This window comes from Seriola aureovittata, chromosome 3, assembly GCF_021018895.1.
Source record: "Seriola aureovittata isolate HTS-2021-v1 ecotype China chromosome 3, ASM2101889v1, whole genome shotgun sequence".
Taxonomy (NCBI): Eukaryota; Metazoa; Chordata; class Actinopteri; order Carangiformes; family Carangidae; genus Seriola; species Seriola aureovittata.
This window is the reverse complement of record NC_079366.1, coordinates 24,649,115-24,662,767: the sequence shown is the minus strand read 5'-3', so window position 1 is coordinate 24,662,767 and position 13,653 is coordinate 24,649,115. Positions and strand designations below refer to the sequence as shown.

General features: G+C 41.7%; 2 protein-coding genes across 12 annotated transcripts in view; one reads left to right on the top strand and one right to left on the bottom strand.

Annotated features, from left to right (window-relative positions):
• The window catches only part of slc5a10 (solute carrier family 5 member 10), a 29,561-nt gene that overhangs the window by 4,777 nt on the left and 11,131 nt on the right, over positions 1-13,653 (bottom strand). For all 10 annotated transcript variants that reach the window (XM_056371775.1, XM_056371782.1, XM_056371781.1 and 7 more), the window contains 6 exons: positions 13,481-13,561; positions 13,147-13,352; positions 9,861-9,996; positions 1,204-1,311; positions 956-1,106; positions 609-777 (listed from right to left, as the gene is read on the bottom strand). In XM_056371775.1, the coding sequence (XP_056227750.1) occupies positions 609-777; positions 956-1,106; positions 1,204-1,311; positions 9,861-9,996; positions 13,147-13,352; positions 13,481-13,561 (851 nt within the window). The remainder of the gene's footprint in view (positions 1-608; positions 778-955; positions 1,107-1,203; positions 1,312-9,860; positions 9,997-13,146; positions 13,353-13,480; positions 13,562-13,653) is intronic.
• Positions 2,901-12,142, top strand: LOC130166277 (protein FAM83G). 2 transcript variants are annotated; one of them, XM_056371771.1, is made up of 5 exons: positions 2,901-3,661; positions 5,494-5,661; positions 6,534-6,658; positions 7,514-8,897; positions 10,924-12,142. In XM_056371771.1, exons 1-5 carry the CDS (start codon positions 3,170-3,172, stop codon positions 11,293-11,295), a joined length of 2,541 nt encoding a protein of 846 aa, XP_056227746.1. In that variant the 5' UTR covers positions 2,901-3,169; the 3' UTR covers positions 11,296-12,142. The 2 variants fall into 2 exon arrangements, with proteins under 2 accessions (XP_056227746.1, XP_056227747.1); XM_056371772.1 differs by having other exon boundaries at positions 7,514-8,902; positions 10,924-11,124.

Here is a 13,653-nt window from a genome sequence, read left to right as displayed (position 1 = left end):
CTTTATCTTCTAATTATCACACTTTCCCTCACTTGCACTCTGTTTCTGTCTGATAACAATCACTTTCATTTATTGCAGTGAAAGAGCAGCATGCTCATTCCAGCCTTATAAGAGGAAATAATAAACAATACACTTCACAACACACACACACACCACACACACACACACACACACCACACACACACACACACACAAGACTCTGCACCAAGCAGTGAGGGATGTTTGCACTTAGCTGGATCCCATGTGAGACTAATAAAACTGCACACCAGTATGGTGTAGGAGAAAGGACAAACAGTGCAAAGAGGAAAACATCAAAACTTCAGAATGTTCTGCTGAGTAATTTGATGTAAAACTGCCAAACATTTTTTTCGCTCATATAATTAAATATATTTGGGTTTTGGACTGTTGATCATACAAAACAAGTAATTTGAAGACATAGGCTCTGGAAAGTTGTGGTGGACAATTTTTTTTTTTGCTGTTTTCTGACATTTTATTGGTAAAACCATGAATTGATGAATAGAAAAGTCAGATTAATAGATAACAAAATGATCAGAAGTTGTAGCCCCAATGGAAATACTCATGCATGTGGTTTTGTGTGAGTTATGTACCTGCTCATTTGTTCTCTTCCAGAAGACAGCCAGAGTGAAAACAGCAGTGACCGGTGGAGCAAGGTAGCTCGTCACAGACTGGATGTAAACATACAGCTGGCCACTGTTGGCCGACTGTAGGATGGGGATCCACACCACACTCACCACCACCAAGATCACGGTCACAATCCTGCAAGAAAACACGTGCAGCACATCTGTCTCACTTTCTCTACAAACAAGCTTCTCTTTATCGGTCCTAGTGTCAACATTTCACCCTCCACAGCACTGAGAGGGCTTTAAAGTCCTGCTCAAGGACACTAAAGCACAATGAATGTTGTCTGACCACCGGGCCACCCTGTGTAATATACCTGCCGACCAGTAGCAGCTCTTTCTCCGTGGCTTGTGGGCGATGTTTCTTCCAGATGTCCATGGTGAAGAGTGTGGAGCTGCTGTTGAAGATGGAGGTCAGTGACGACATCAGAGCTGCCATCATTACTGCTATCATAAGCCCCCGCAAGCCTGTAATACACACACAGATGCATGCAGGGGAAAAATTACAAAAAACTTATCACACATTGACACATATTAAAACATAAAAAATCTGCAGTATTCTCACCGCTCGGCATGAGTTCAATGACCAGTTTGGGAAAAGCGATGTTGGAGCATCCTACCTCAGCTCCACACACTCGCACACACTCCTCAGGGTCCACACATCCAACAGTGTCTGAAACATGAGGACAGTCCAATATCATTCACACGAAACTAAATACTTAGCTAATGCAGAATTCATGTTGTCTCTAATTTCTGCTAAAGAACAGGCAAACGAACTGGGGTAAAATTTACTTCAGTATGAATGTAGGTCGTCGAAAAACAAAACCTTATTTTGCAGTGAAAGTATCTTAACTAGATACTTTTTATTTGATTATATTATTATATTCTTCCAACTTAGATTTCACAAAGAATGGCTTCCTTTGGCAGGCATAATTCTAATATAGCCAATGTTTTATGTATTTTAGATGTGTTGAAGTATGAAATATGCAGGCGATAGCCTACAAAAAAAAATAAATGGCACAGTCTGTATGACCACATTCATCCTTTGTTCACTATGTGCCTGTACAAATCGCTATCATGGCACATTAGAAAAGTGGCCTTCATCACTTTTTTCCCTGGGTTACTACATTAAATTTGTAAACTCCACTCTGCAGCCTACTTTATTTTACTCTTTGAATAGCCTTGTGGTTGAATAAACTTGCCTTGCCTTAGAATTACACTGACATTGAATTACACATTAGAAACACAGAAACATTAACATCAGATCTGTTAGTTGGCAAAAAGTGGACTAACAGTAAGGGTCACTTTTCTGTGTGTTGGTTCTCCATATAGGAACACCTAAAACTGACCTCCTTTTAGTCTTGAACTATATTAGAACTGACTCAGACATTCGTTATTTCCCACAGTGTTTTATCACCGGAAATACCAGCAGACCATTCAGTGACACATCATTGTCCAGCAATTACACCAAATGGCAAAAAGCCGAGTACCCCTTTGCCCATGTGCTCTGGATTACATCATCTTCCTTATAAATTCTATCTAATACCATAATTGAGTCCCGTAGTGCCGGTAAAACATACTGGGTTAGTTATTTCACTGTCTTTCGTAAGGGTCTGGAAGAAAAACAAGGTTTCTCTCCTTCTATCCAGACAGGAGGGTGGAGTTTAAACCCACTTTCCTAACCAACTACCGGACACTCCGCCTTTCTGCCCCCGGTAGCTGAGCTTCCGTTGCCGAATTCCAGGGTGAGACACTGACCGGCAGCTCCAGCACACTGCTCTACTGGACCTTAAGCCTGGAGGGACGTTTTCAAGGAAAACGAGAAAAGTTAAACCGCGGTGAACTCGGAACCCCGTGAAAGTTTGGACTCGCATGTGCCACGTTAGTGAAATTTACGACTTTTTTGTCTCACGCTGAACTCAACAGTTGCCGTTTTCGAGCAGCTGTGAGCCGCTTCTGTCAGACTCCAACAAACAAAGAGGAAAAGTGTCTCGTCAGCGCAACAGTTAAACTGAGTCACACTCTGTTTCAACACTTTCAAAGCAGGATTAATGATCGTAATTCTCTATCTCAAGTACATGTTCCGCTTTGGCTTGACTCACTGGCAGACACACAGACACACTCATCCACCCAGACAGCTGCCTGCTGCCTCCATGTCTGCCGGGCCCCGCGGCTAGAGCAGCTGAACCGGGTCGCCTCTGCAGTTACCCGGCCCCTGTCAGGTGAAAAGGCGTGGTGCTGGGCGGGGGCGAGCTTTGTTCTAACAACACCTGAGTGTTTGAGTAACCTGATATCTGGGCTGAGGTGGAGCCTCTTTCTGAGCCACTCTTCTAGCGGTTCATTTCCATCAGATGAAAATCGTTTTCCACCGGAGGATCTCACTTCACGGGCCCAGGTCACGCGGACACGTTATGGACCGTAATGACAGATCGCACTCTTTTGACGTTTGACCCTTCGGACCGACGAGTCGAAACTGGGTCAGAGTGGTTTCAGTACTTAACTGTTTAGTGACCGGTGGATAAACTGAGGCCATGGCGCTGTCTCAGATCCAGTGTCTGGACGATCACCACGTCAACTTGCGCGTGAGCGAGAGCAAACCGGAGTTTTTCTACAGCGAGGACCAACGGCTTGCGCTCGAGGCTCTCGTCACCAAGGGCCGCGACGCCTTCACGGACTACACCCGCAAGAATGGCGTCCGGGAGTTCCTCTCAGAACCGGAGCTGGAGCGGATTGCACACACAGCGGAGGCCTACCGGCCCGGGCACGAGCATCACCAGAAATCAGAGACGCCAGGCCCGGGGAACATCACCCCAGGATCTGCGGAAGAAGGTGGAGACGGCGAGGTGTCGCTCCAGTACTGGCCAGACAGATCTGAGGCCTCAGTGGCTGAGCTGGACCTGGGGTGGCCCGACTGCATTTCTTACCGAGGGGTGACGCGGGTGACCGTGTACACCCAGCCTCCAACTGAGGGGCACACGCACATCAAGGAGGTGGTGCGGAAGAGCATTGCTTCAGCGCAGAAGGTGGGAGAAGAGGATGAGGATGAGGGTCATGGTGGTGATGGTGGTGGTGATGATGATGATGATGGTGGTAACCCAATTGGTGGTGTATGAGAAAGTTCAGGCAATCTCCAGCAAATCAAACAGAAAATAACACAAACAACCCAGAGATAAAGAAAAACAGAAACCAGTGGTGGAAATGGTGCACTTACTCAAGTACAAATTAGAAGTACTTTCCATTTTAAGCTACTTGAATTAATCAGTTGATTAATCAATTAGTCAATTAATAGAAAAATATTGTCTGTTGGTTTTTGTAATCTTTTCAGTCAAACATCCCATACTTTCTCTGATTCCAGGTTTTCCAGTATTAGGTTTTTGTTTTCTCTGTCATACATGATAAAAATGAATTTTTAAGTGTTTTGTATAAAACAATGCATCTGAAGATGTGACTGTCAGGTCTGAGACATTGTAGAAGAAAAAAAATAGTGATCTATGAACCGAGAAAATAATTTGCATAAAAATAATTGTTAGTTGCTGCCCTAAGTGTGTCAAATTGCATTATGTTATTTGGTGATTTTTGTTAACCTTCTAGTTTACCATCATTGTTTACATTATTTTATGTTAAATCACTGACAAATTAAGAATGAATTTTTTGATCAGAGATTTTCCTCTTCAGTTTTCTGCTGTCACAACACGGACAGCGATACTTAGCTAAATCATATATCAATAATCTGACATTGGCTTTTTTAGATTGAATTTTATCCATTATCTCGGTCAGAGTTTGACTTTGTTTTTGTCCATTTACATCTGATCATTTCCCTTTGTATTTCCTCACACACCTACTTCCCTTTCTTTTCTCTCACATGTGCCAACTCACACATGCACTCAACAAAGTTTTTATAATGAAGCAAGTCTGATCTTGACACGCTAGTGGAAAAAAATTCTCTGACGTCACTGAATATGCTACATGCCAAAACTCTAACCTTTACCTCTCACATACATGAATGCTGGCACATGAACATATATTAGTTCAGCTCTGGGTCAGAGCAACAAACAGTAAGACCTCAATTAATGAGACCTGCAGTACAGACCCAACACATCCATATTCAAAAACAACATTTTTTCCAAGGCTAATGTTCAACTGAACTCAACTACAAACAAACTCTGCCCTATGCAGGGTTTGTATGTATAGTTTTTTCCCGCATTTTAAAGAGTATTTAATGTTACGCATTACAGCTTATCTTCAAAGCCTTCTAGTTCTTTTACCCTTTTCTAGTTTTCTTTTTCTGTGATTGGCAAGACCGTGTCTCACTGGGTGCAAGTAGACAAGAGGGCAATCATAATAAAGTCGATTTGCAATCTGTATTAAACTATTCTAATGTAAAAGTTCAGTAACTAGTTTTTTCAGATCTGATTTCTTGTTCAGTTTGTGAACTAAGTTGTCCATGTTTGGGACTAACCTCTATTTCTGCAGTTTTAACTCAAAACTGGGTCAGTTGAAGAGTGAATAGGCAGCTCTGTGTGAAGAGTACCCTGCTGTCACCAGTACTGCTGGGTTGTTGAACACACCATCCAGTCACTTCTCACTTTATCACCACCCTGCAAAAGACTCTTTGTTTCTAGCAGTCTTTTTATGGCACATCTAGTTTGAGGGCAGCAAGAACAATCTCTGTCTTTAAGGATTTCATTTATTGTTCAAATGCAGATCTTACAAGTGCCTGGCTTCCTTTGAGGGTTTAATGAGTTTAATATTGTTGATAAGAGCAGCTTAAATCAAACCCACCCTCACAGACCAGGAAACACTAACACCCTTTGTGGTTTCCTGTCTGTGTTTTTTTGTGTGTGTATGTGTGTAGGTAATAGCTGTGGTGATGGATGTGTTTACGGACGTGGATATCTTTCGAGACCTGCTGGATGCGGCATTCAAACGCAGAGTTCCTGTATATATAATTATTGACATGGCTGCAGTCCCCTGCTTTCTTTCCATGTGTGGCAGAGCCGATATGCACCGTGGACACCTAAAGGTATGTATACAGATGCACACATCCAGATGATGTTTTGATAAACTGGGGGATGAGCTAGATTTGGAGATGAGCTAGTTGGCTAATCCTTTACAAGTATACAATAGTAGGAAAAGGTTATTTATACGGGAATTATTTGAAAGGAGGGCACATGATTGACCAAGGTGTTAATAGGTTTTTGCCGCAGGCCTTGGTAAGGTTCGTGCAAAAGCAAGTTGTATGCCATAGGCTCAATATCTGAGCTGAACTGGTCTAGGCAGTAACAGAAAACACTTACTGTTTCTCAGGGGATTTTCTAAAAAAAATTGTCTGGAAACCAGAAAGACACTAAGCACATTCCTGCCTATGCTGCAGGCAATTAAATAAACCATGTACACGCTCAGTTTGCTTTTGGTAACATGTTTCTCTTTCATTTCTCTTTCTTCCTTCCTCATTGCTTTAACCAACAGATATTCCCCTTCTTTCAACTTATTTCTTATCTGTCGTCTCCGGTCTCATTATGAGCATTTTACGACATCCAATGGTTAGTGTCTGCTGTGAGATCTCGCACAGAACATTTACTTACGAGGTAACGCTCGGCTTGGAACCACACCCTTATCACAGGGCTGAAGACAAACACCGCAGGGTGTGTCATACAAGCATGCACATACATAGATTGTCCAAGCTCTAACCTGTAGAGTCAGCCAACAAGAAGTTATGGTGGTATTAGAGAGCTGTTCTTGAGCAATGAGAAAACACATTCTTTTCTGTCTCTCCGTGCTCATGTTGCCTTTATTTACCTTTTGTTCACTAAAATCCCTCCTCCTGTAACTACTAAATCCCCAAGTGCCTTTGTTTACATAGCATTAACTCTGTATGTATGTGTATGTGGGTAGAATGTGCGCGTGCGCTGCTGTGGAGGTGTGGAGTTCTTCACACGGTCGGCACAGAAGGTGCGTGGTTCGCTGAGCCAGAAGTTTCTCCTGGTCGATGGAGACAGAGCCATCTCTGGTTCATACAGGTGAGCAGTGTCCTATACAACATGTTGGGTATGTTTGCATATTGTTTGAGTGCACTAATTGGCAACTGATCATATGACTATTGTGATGGGGGTCACTTAAAGAGAAGAAGCCACAGAAAATAATCACTCATTACCCAGTTCACTTTCACTGTTCAGAGCGTTTTGGTGTCTTTCAGCTCACTGTTTTGGTTTTCTGGATGCAGCTTTACTGTTTCAGATAAACCAACTGTGCACTATGAACCCAGCACCAAACAACTGGCAAAGTTTGCGACTGGCTGGTGAACATAGTGGAGCATTTAGCTGTGAAAGAGCCAGATATGTCCCTCAGGTATTTGGTGGAGACCAAAACAGAGCTTACACGTGATTGGTTGTAAATATGCAACTGTTAGCTAATTTGTTCACCATAATAACTTAATAAGATGATATGTCATTGTTGAGTTTAGAGCTTTTTGCTCAGCTCCCAAGTGGTTAAAAAATTAATTCAAGCTGACAGCATTGTACGCCAATTGCACCAGTGTAGCAGATCTATTGCTTGCAGAAATTTTCCTTCCATCGCTACTTTCTGAAAATTAGACTGATTATAAACCTTCACTTCAACACACAGACTTTACAGTTTACTGTTATTGTCATCTATTAAACAATGTATCCTTTATTCTACAAATGTCTGGTGTCATGATTACACTAGGTTTTTGGGTTTTCTCATTATGAGTCATGACAAGAAAGAAAGTATTTAGAATAGACAAACAGGAACTGGTTAGTAGACAGAATGTTCCAAATGTGAGCACCCTTTAGACAAGCACATTAATGGGGGAATCACTGCTGTGAATTTATGTTTCCATGTCTCTACTCTTCCAGCTTCACCTGGTCTTCCTCTCGTTTGGACCGTAACCTCATCACTGTGATCACAGGACAGGCAGTGGAGACGTTTGACCTACAGTTTCGTGACCTTTACCTCTCGTCCAGAGGTGTGTCTCTCAGCAAGGTTCCATTGGTAGACGAACCAATCCCTGACCTGATCCCTCACACGGCTCCTGCTCCTGTGTCAGCCGCTGTTGCTAGGAAGCTCATCAATCCCAAATACGCCCTGGTTGCCACAGGAACCCACACAAGTCCAGCCTCCTCTGACCAGAACTCCAGCAACAAGAACTCAAACTCTCAGAATCCCACTGGGCTAAAAATGATGAAAGGGCGTCTTAAGGGCGTTATCGAAGAGCCACCCATACACCCAGGATTAGCCCATCTGGAGAAAGCGTACCTGATTCCATACCTGCCCACCTGGCCAGAGCCAGACCCACCCAGCGATGTGATTGGCTTTATCAACATCAGGGATGAAAAGCGGGCCAATCGGGTTCACCTACAGAGGTCGGAGAGGTTTGAGGTCAGCCAGGCTATACGTTTCAGCTCACCACTGGCACTAGCAGCACAGACTGGGGGACCTGCATCAGGTCAGGATGCCAACGCTGCAGGAAAAGCCAAAAATCCCTCTGGGAATACAAGTACAGAAGTCTGTACTCCTGTGAGTCCAACCAAAAAACAGGATAAAGAGAAAACACACACTACTCTGAATAAAGGCCAAACTGATGCAACAGATTCCAAAGAGGCCCCTCAGCAGCCCAAGACACCTCCAGCACAAGACACACACAAAAATGCGCACACAACCAAAGTAACTGCTGATTCACAGCCAAAAGACAGTGCTAAAGAAACTCCAGAGGCACAAACTGCAGCACCTCCTGTTCCCAAACGCCGCACACTGCATTTAGTCATTGACTCTGCTCCCTCAGAGCAGCTTAACCAACCACTGGTGACTCTGGTAAAAATGGACCAACTGGAAAGTCTAGATGGCTCTTCTAGCAAAAAGAGAACCGGAGAGGGTCGTGGCCGCATAACATCAAAGAATGATTGCAGGGACTCATGCAGCAACGAAGACGGCAGCCAAGACAGCACCAAGGTCATGTGTGACCGAGCAGCCAATGACGATCCTTCAAGCGCTTCCACGGCGTCAGAGGAGGAGTTTTATGATTCCCAGCAGGAGCCAAGTGACCTGTTGACAAATGGAGTGACGACTGGTTCAGGTCACGGGCATCGCCAGGGAGATGGAGTCAACATGATGGCCCGCCTCTCCCAGAGCATGCTGGACCTGCGAGAGCCAAGCCAGCCAGAGGACAGCAAGGACCTCATCCGCCAATCACAGCAGCTCCGCAGACAAGGTCACCCCTCACCACACAGGCACATAGGACAGGTGAGGTAATTCATTTCAATATAACTTTTCCTCTATAGTTGAAACAATATGTCATAGAAAAATAATGGCAAACAATGAATCTTTATATTTGCTGGTTCCAGCTTCTCAAATGTGAGGATTTGCTGCATTTTCTGTTTTACAACAATCCAAGTCATGTTTTCTAATATTTTACAGACTAAACAATTAAACAGTTTAACAGTAAATTTAAATAACAGATTAAATGTGAAAAATGATTGTTAACCCGAAACAATTAGTTGGTTAATTGACCAACAGAAAAAGTACACTACTACACTGCTTCATAGTTTAAGATATTTTTCAAGCAAAAATGCCAAATCATACCCAGTTCCACCTTTCGTTTTTTTTAAGAATTTGGTGCTTATTTCTGTTTTATAACATTGTTCATTGAATCTTTGAGTTTTAGAGTGATGGTCAGACAAAATAAGCACTATGGAGAGATCACTGAAGGTGGCAGGAAATTGGGATAGGTATTTTTCACTATTTTCCCACATTTTATTAACTAAATAATTAATAGATTAACTGAAATAATAATAATAAGACTAATCATTTATGAAAATAATTGTAAGGTGCAGTTTTATGTAACACTGATGTTGAAGTAGATGAAGACACAATGCTTGTCTAAATCTTTTAAATCCTGTTTTAATGTTTAATGAGCAATCACTGGCGAAAACAAGTGCAGAGGCTCCCAGGAATAATGTTTGTCATGACTCATGACAAACATTATTCCTGGGAGCCTGATGAGCATGTAGAGGACACAGCTCAGTGATTCTCCATTTACAGGTAGGATGCAGATAATTCCTCCCAACTTTTTACGAATTCACCTGAAAAGGGTGTGTATCATCTGTGGTGTCAAAGCAAGCTGGTACTTGTTTACAGTTAAACATGTCATGCCCTTTTCCTAATTAAAAGGTGTGTGATCGTTTGCCCTCATGTTTGTGTATGCACCTGGATAGAGAGCTCGGCTGATCATGCCAGGGAGGATGATGAAGATGAAGGGCAGAATCTTCAGATAGGCAGCGAGGATCGATGCTCCTTTCACATGACTCATGTTCTTAGCAGACAGGGACCGTTGTACAATAACCTTTACATACAGAAAAACATAGTAATAATATTAACTTTATTTATATAGCACTTTTCAAAAGACATAAGACCGAGAAATGCACAGTGTGATAAAATATAAAGATTAAAGAGGAAATAAGTGCAGTTTAACAGATAAATGTATAAAAGCAAATGCAGGACAAAAGTCCACATAGTAATGGTCTTGTATTTCAGGGTATAAAACCAACGCTAAGCTGTGTACTCGTTTACAACATTCAACATTTGGGAAGAACCATCATGCTGTGAAGTGAAATCTAGCAAGCTATAGTAACTAGATTGTATTCGAAAAGTTGAAGCCTGTAATGGTAGCACCGATTCCCATAGACATTACTTTTCATTCATGTTATGTCAAACTATTGTCAAATGTGACACAGATTTCTGCATTCAGGATAAATATTTTAAGAGGGAAAATGACTGCAGAGTCTGAATCTATGATAATCTCTTATTTGAGTTTGACTGAAAGAAGTTCTGTGATAACCAAATTTTAACTGTGAGTCTGACCAGTAGAGTGCTCACATGCATGGCATCATTTGAATAAAAGGCCTAGATGCTTGAAGTGCTGATGAACTGGAATTTCCCAGTTTGAATCTGGCCAGGACCTTCATTGCATGTCATTCCCCATCTCACTGTGCCCCCATTTTGTTTTATATGTCAACTCTTTAATGAACGCATAAAATGCCATAAATACCTTTGCTTTAAAAAAAAAAAAAGTAAAAAAAAAAAAATATTTGAACCAAGCATGGCAAATAGATAGAGAATAGAAAAGGACCCAGAATTGATCCCTGAGGAACTCCATGTGTGAATTTAGTACTGGAGGATCTCAGTTCTCCATAGCTTCACAAATAGAGACCATGTGTAACTCTTCTGGACTTTCTGGACTCATGTCTCTCTGCTTTCTCTTTTTCTGTAGTTGTTCCAGACCTCAAGATCTCCAGGTCGTGACACGAGAATGCGAGGACCTAAAGTAGTCATTGCCAAACCGGGAAGTTACCACCGCCCCACCCGAGCAGCTGGCCCTGTGATAGGAGGACACCGTTACTGGCAGGGCCAAATGCTGCAGCCTGATTCAGCCCAGCTGCGCACAGATACACGGTCCAGCCGGTCACCACGACGCCACAGCCCGGGATACAGGAAGATGGACCATGCCTTGCCACACCCACCAGACAACTCATCAGGGTTACTAGGAGTTTCTTTCTCAAAAGTGAACAATTTTAGACACTTGAGGGCACGAGGAGGCATGACGCAGAAGAAAGCGTTTCAAAATAACAAGGCTACTAGGTAGAACTTGGAACTGGCACATGTATACAAGGATGTTTGTTGATATAGACTTCCTGCTAAGAAACTGGTGATGCTTGTTATTTCCTGCTTTGAAATCTCAAAGGCTCAACGTACAAGATTTTTTTGACCATGTCAACAAGGGTTGGCAATTTGATGTGATGATGTGCTTTAAGAGGTATTGTCTGTAAATGAATCTCATCTCCTTCAAATCAAATGCTTCCTGGTTAAAGGCATCTGACTGGATGGTTTTAGTTTTGTGGGGCTGATAATGAATTTTAGAAGATACTGATATCTCGGAGGAAATTAACTCTGAAAATATCTCATCTGATATTTATGTTTACAAACAAATGCATAAACTTACACTTTTTTTTAGTCTGGATCTGTCAAATTTAGTTATAAAAGCGCTAAGATTTCTACTACAGACAAGGTATTTTGTAGATGATAGAAATCATAATAGATTAGGTCAGCTGTGATATTTTTCTCTGCCAAATAAGGCACCTCAGTTTTGTATAGAAACCTTTGAACAAATATTTGTAAATTACCTCAGCTTCTTTTCTTTTTCAGAATTTCGTACTGTAATGTTTTCCATATTCAAGATACACAAGTGTGATGTATCCGACATGTAAGATCAGCTGATTATGTTTGCCGACTGATATACTAGTCAGACTCTAGAGTTGATACCACTGTGATTGGTTACTGATGGTGTGAGGGTAAAGCTACTGTGTTGATTGCTTTTACATATGTGACAGATGTTGTCAATTATCCATGTGGCTGTACAGACCAGGTGTATGCCATGTTAAATATTGATGTGGGACCAAAAGTGAATGTTGTAAATAAAAATACAGATTGTGGCTCTGTTGTTGCCTCAACCAGTTCAGGTAAATCAGCATCTCTATATTTCAGGTGTGAAAGTGAAAGCCCATAACTCAAACCTACAGATCTGGACCCAGACAAGTGATCTGGAAATAATGCAGAACAGTTAAATGATTGTGTATGTATGTGTGTGAGGCATTTTTAAGTATGTCTGCCTTTGCTTCATAGACATAGAAAGATCTAATTGTAGCTTTTAGCTTTCTAAAGGGATTTTGGAAGCCTGGGGTTTGGGTTAGGCACAAAGTCATAATCTGGGAAACAGGGTGGAGTCTGACCTTTTTCTTTTTACGCTTATTTGTGGATGCACCCAAATTAGTAGAATGGAGTCTGGTAGGGCAAGTAGTATGAACAAAACCTGACAAATTTCACAATTAGATTGATTGATGCTTAGACCTTAGAAACTGTGTATCCATTTTTTTTTTTTTTTTTTTTTAAACGATACTGAGTTGGAGAATAGAACAAAGACACAGACTGATATTATTCCCTAAATTTCTGGCTCACCGTGACCATATTTACAGTAGTTGAGCATGAACACAGTTTTGAGCAGTTAACAAAAAATTTTGATGTACTCACTCTCCATTTAATTTCCAAATATGCCTGATAAACAGACCACTAATGTTATCCTTACACTACTTAAGTAAATCTATTCGGGCAAAACATTAAAATTTCTTCCAAAATTATTCCTATTTTAAAAACTTGGGGAAAAAACTACCAAGACTACAGAAAACACACAAATTAAAATACCCTTTATATCGTTTTAATCAACAGTTTCCTCCAGAACATATAACAAAAAACAACCTTAGAGACAATAACTTGTGAAAACATATATCTTATATTATTACATTTTTGTATGTGTTTTGAGAAAGAACTGAGGCGTTTTTCCAATTCACTTCAATCCAGTGAGAGCTTCTGGGGCAAGCCCATAGTGGTCATTGGTTGTATATGGATGTGTATGTACTGTATGTGTATACCGAAGATGTACCTGGTCGGTGCACCAGTACCAGGTAGCCAGTATGGTGAGCCCCAGTGTCATGCCAGGCCAGGGCAGGTCTCCAGTGACGGCATCTCTGAACAGGTGCATGGCGTCCTGACGTGGCAGGTGGCAGGTGCTGTTTGGAATGATCTTACTGGGCACTGCCATGCTGTACACTCGCTCCAGGTTACTATAGCCACCAATCTTGTTAAAGGCTGTGGATCAGGAACACACAACTCCAACCATACATTCCTTATAATAATTGCTGCTTTATGAGTACATCTGCAATGGTTTATGCAGTTAGTTTACATTTTTCCATTTAAATGATGGAAATTGCACCTACCAGTAATTGTTAAGATGATTGCTCCTACAATCATGATAAATGTCTGAAGAGTGTCGGTGTAGATGACAGCAGCAAGACCACCTGAAGAGAAGGGAACATGGGTTTTTAGCATCAATCCACAACAACACTGCTATTTATTATGAATCTCAAATTACACAAAAGCAAGCACAACA

Bases quoted from the DNA above. Each gene is read 5' to 3' on its own strand.
- LOC130166277 (XM_056371771.1), top strand. From the start codon at position 3,170: ATGGCGCTGTCTCAGATCCAGTGTCTGGACGATCACCACGTCAACTTG. The intron at 3,662-5,493 runs GTGGGAGAAGAG...GTATGTGTGTAG, and splicing joins GCATTGCTTCAGCGCAGAAG to GTAATAGCTGTGGTGATGGA. The intron at 8,898-10,923 runs GTGAGGTAATTC...CTTTTTCTGTAG, and splicing joins CACACAGGCACATAGGACAG to TTGTTCCAGACCTCAAGATC.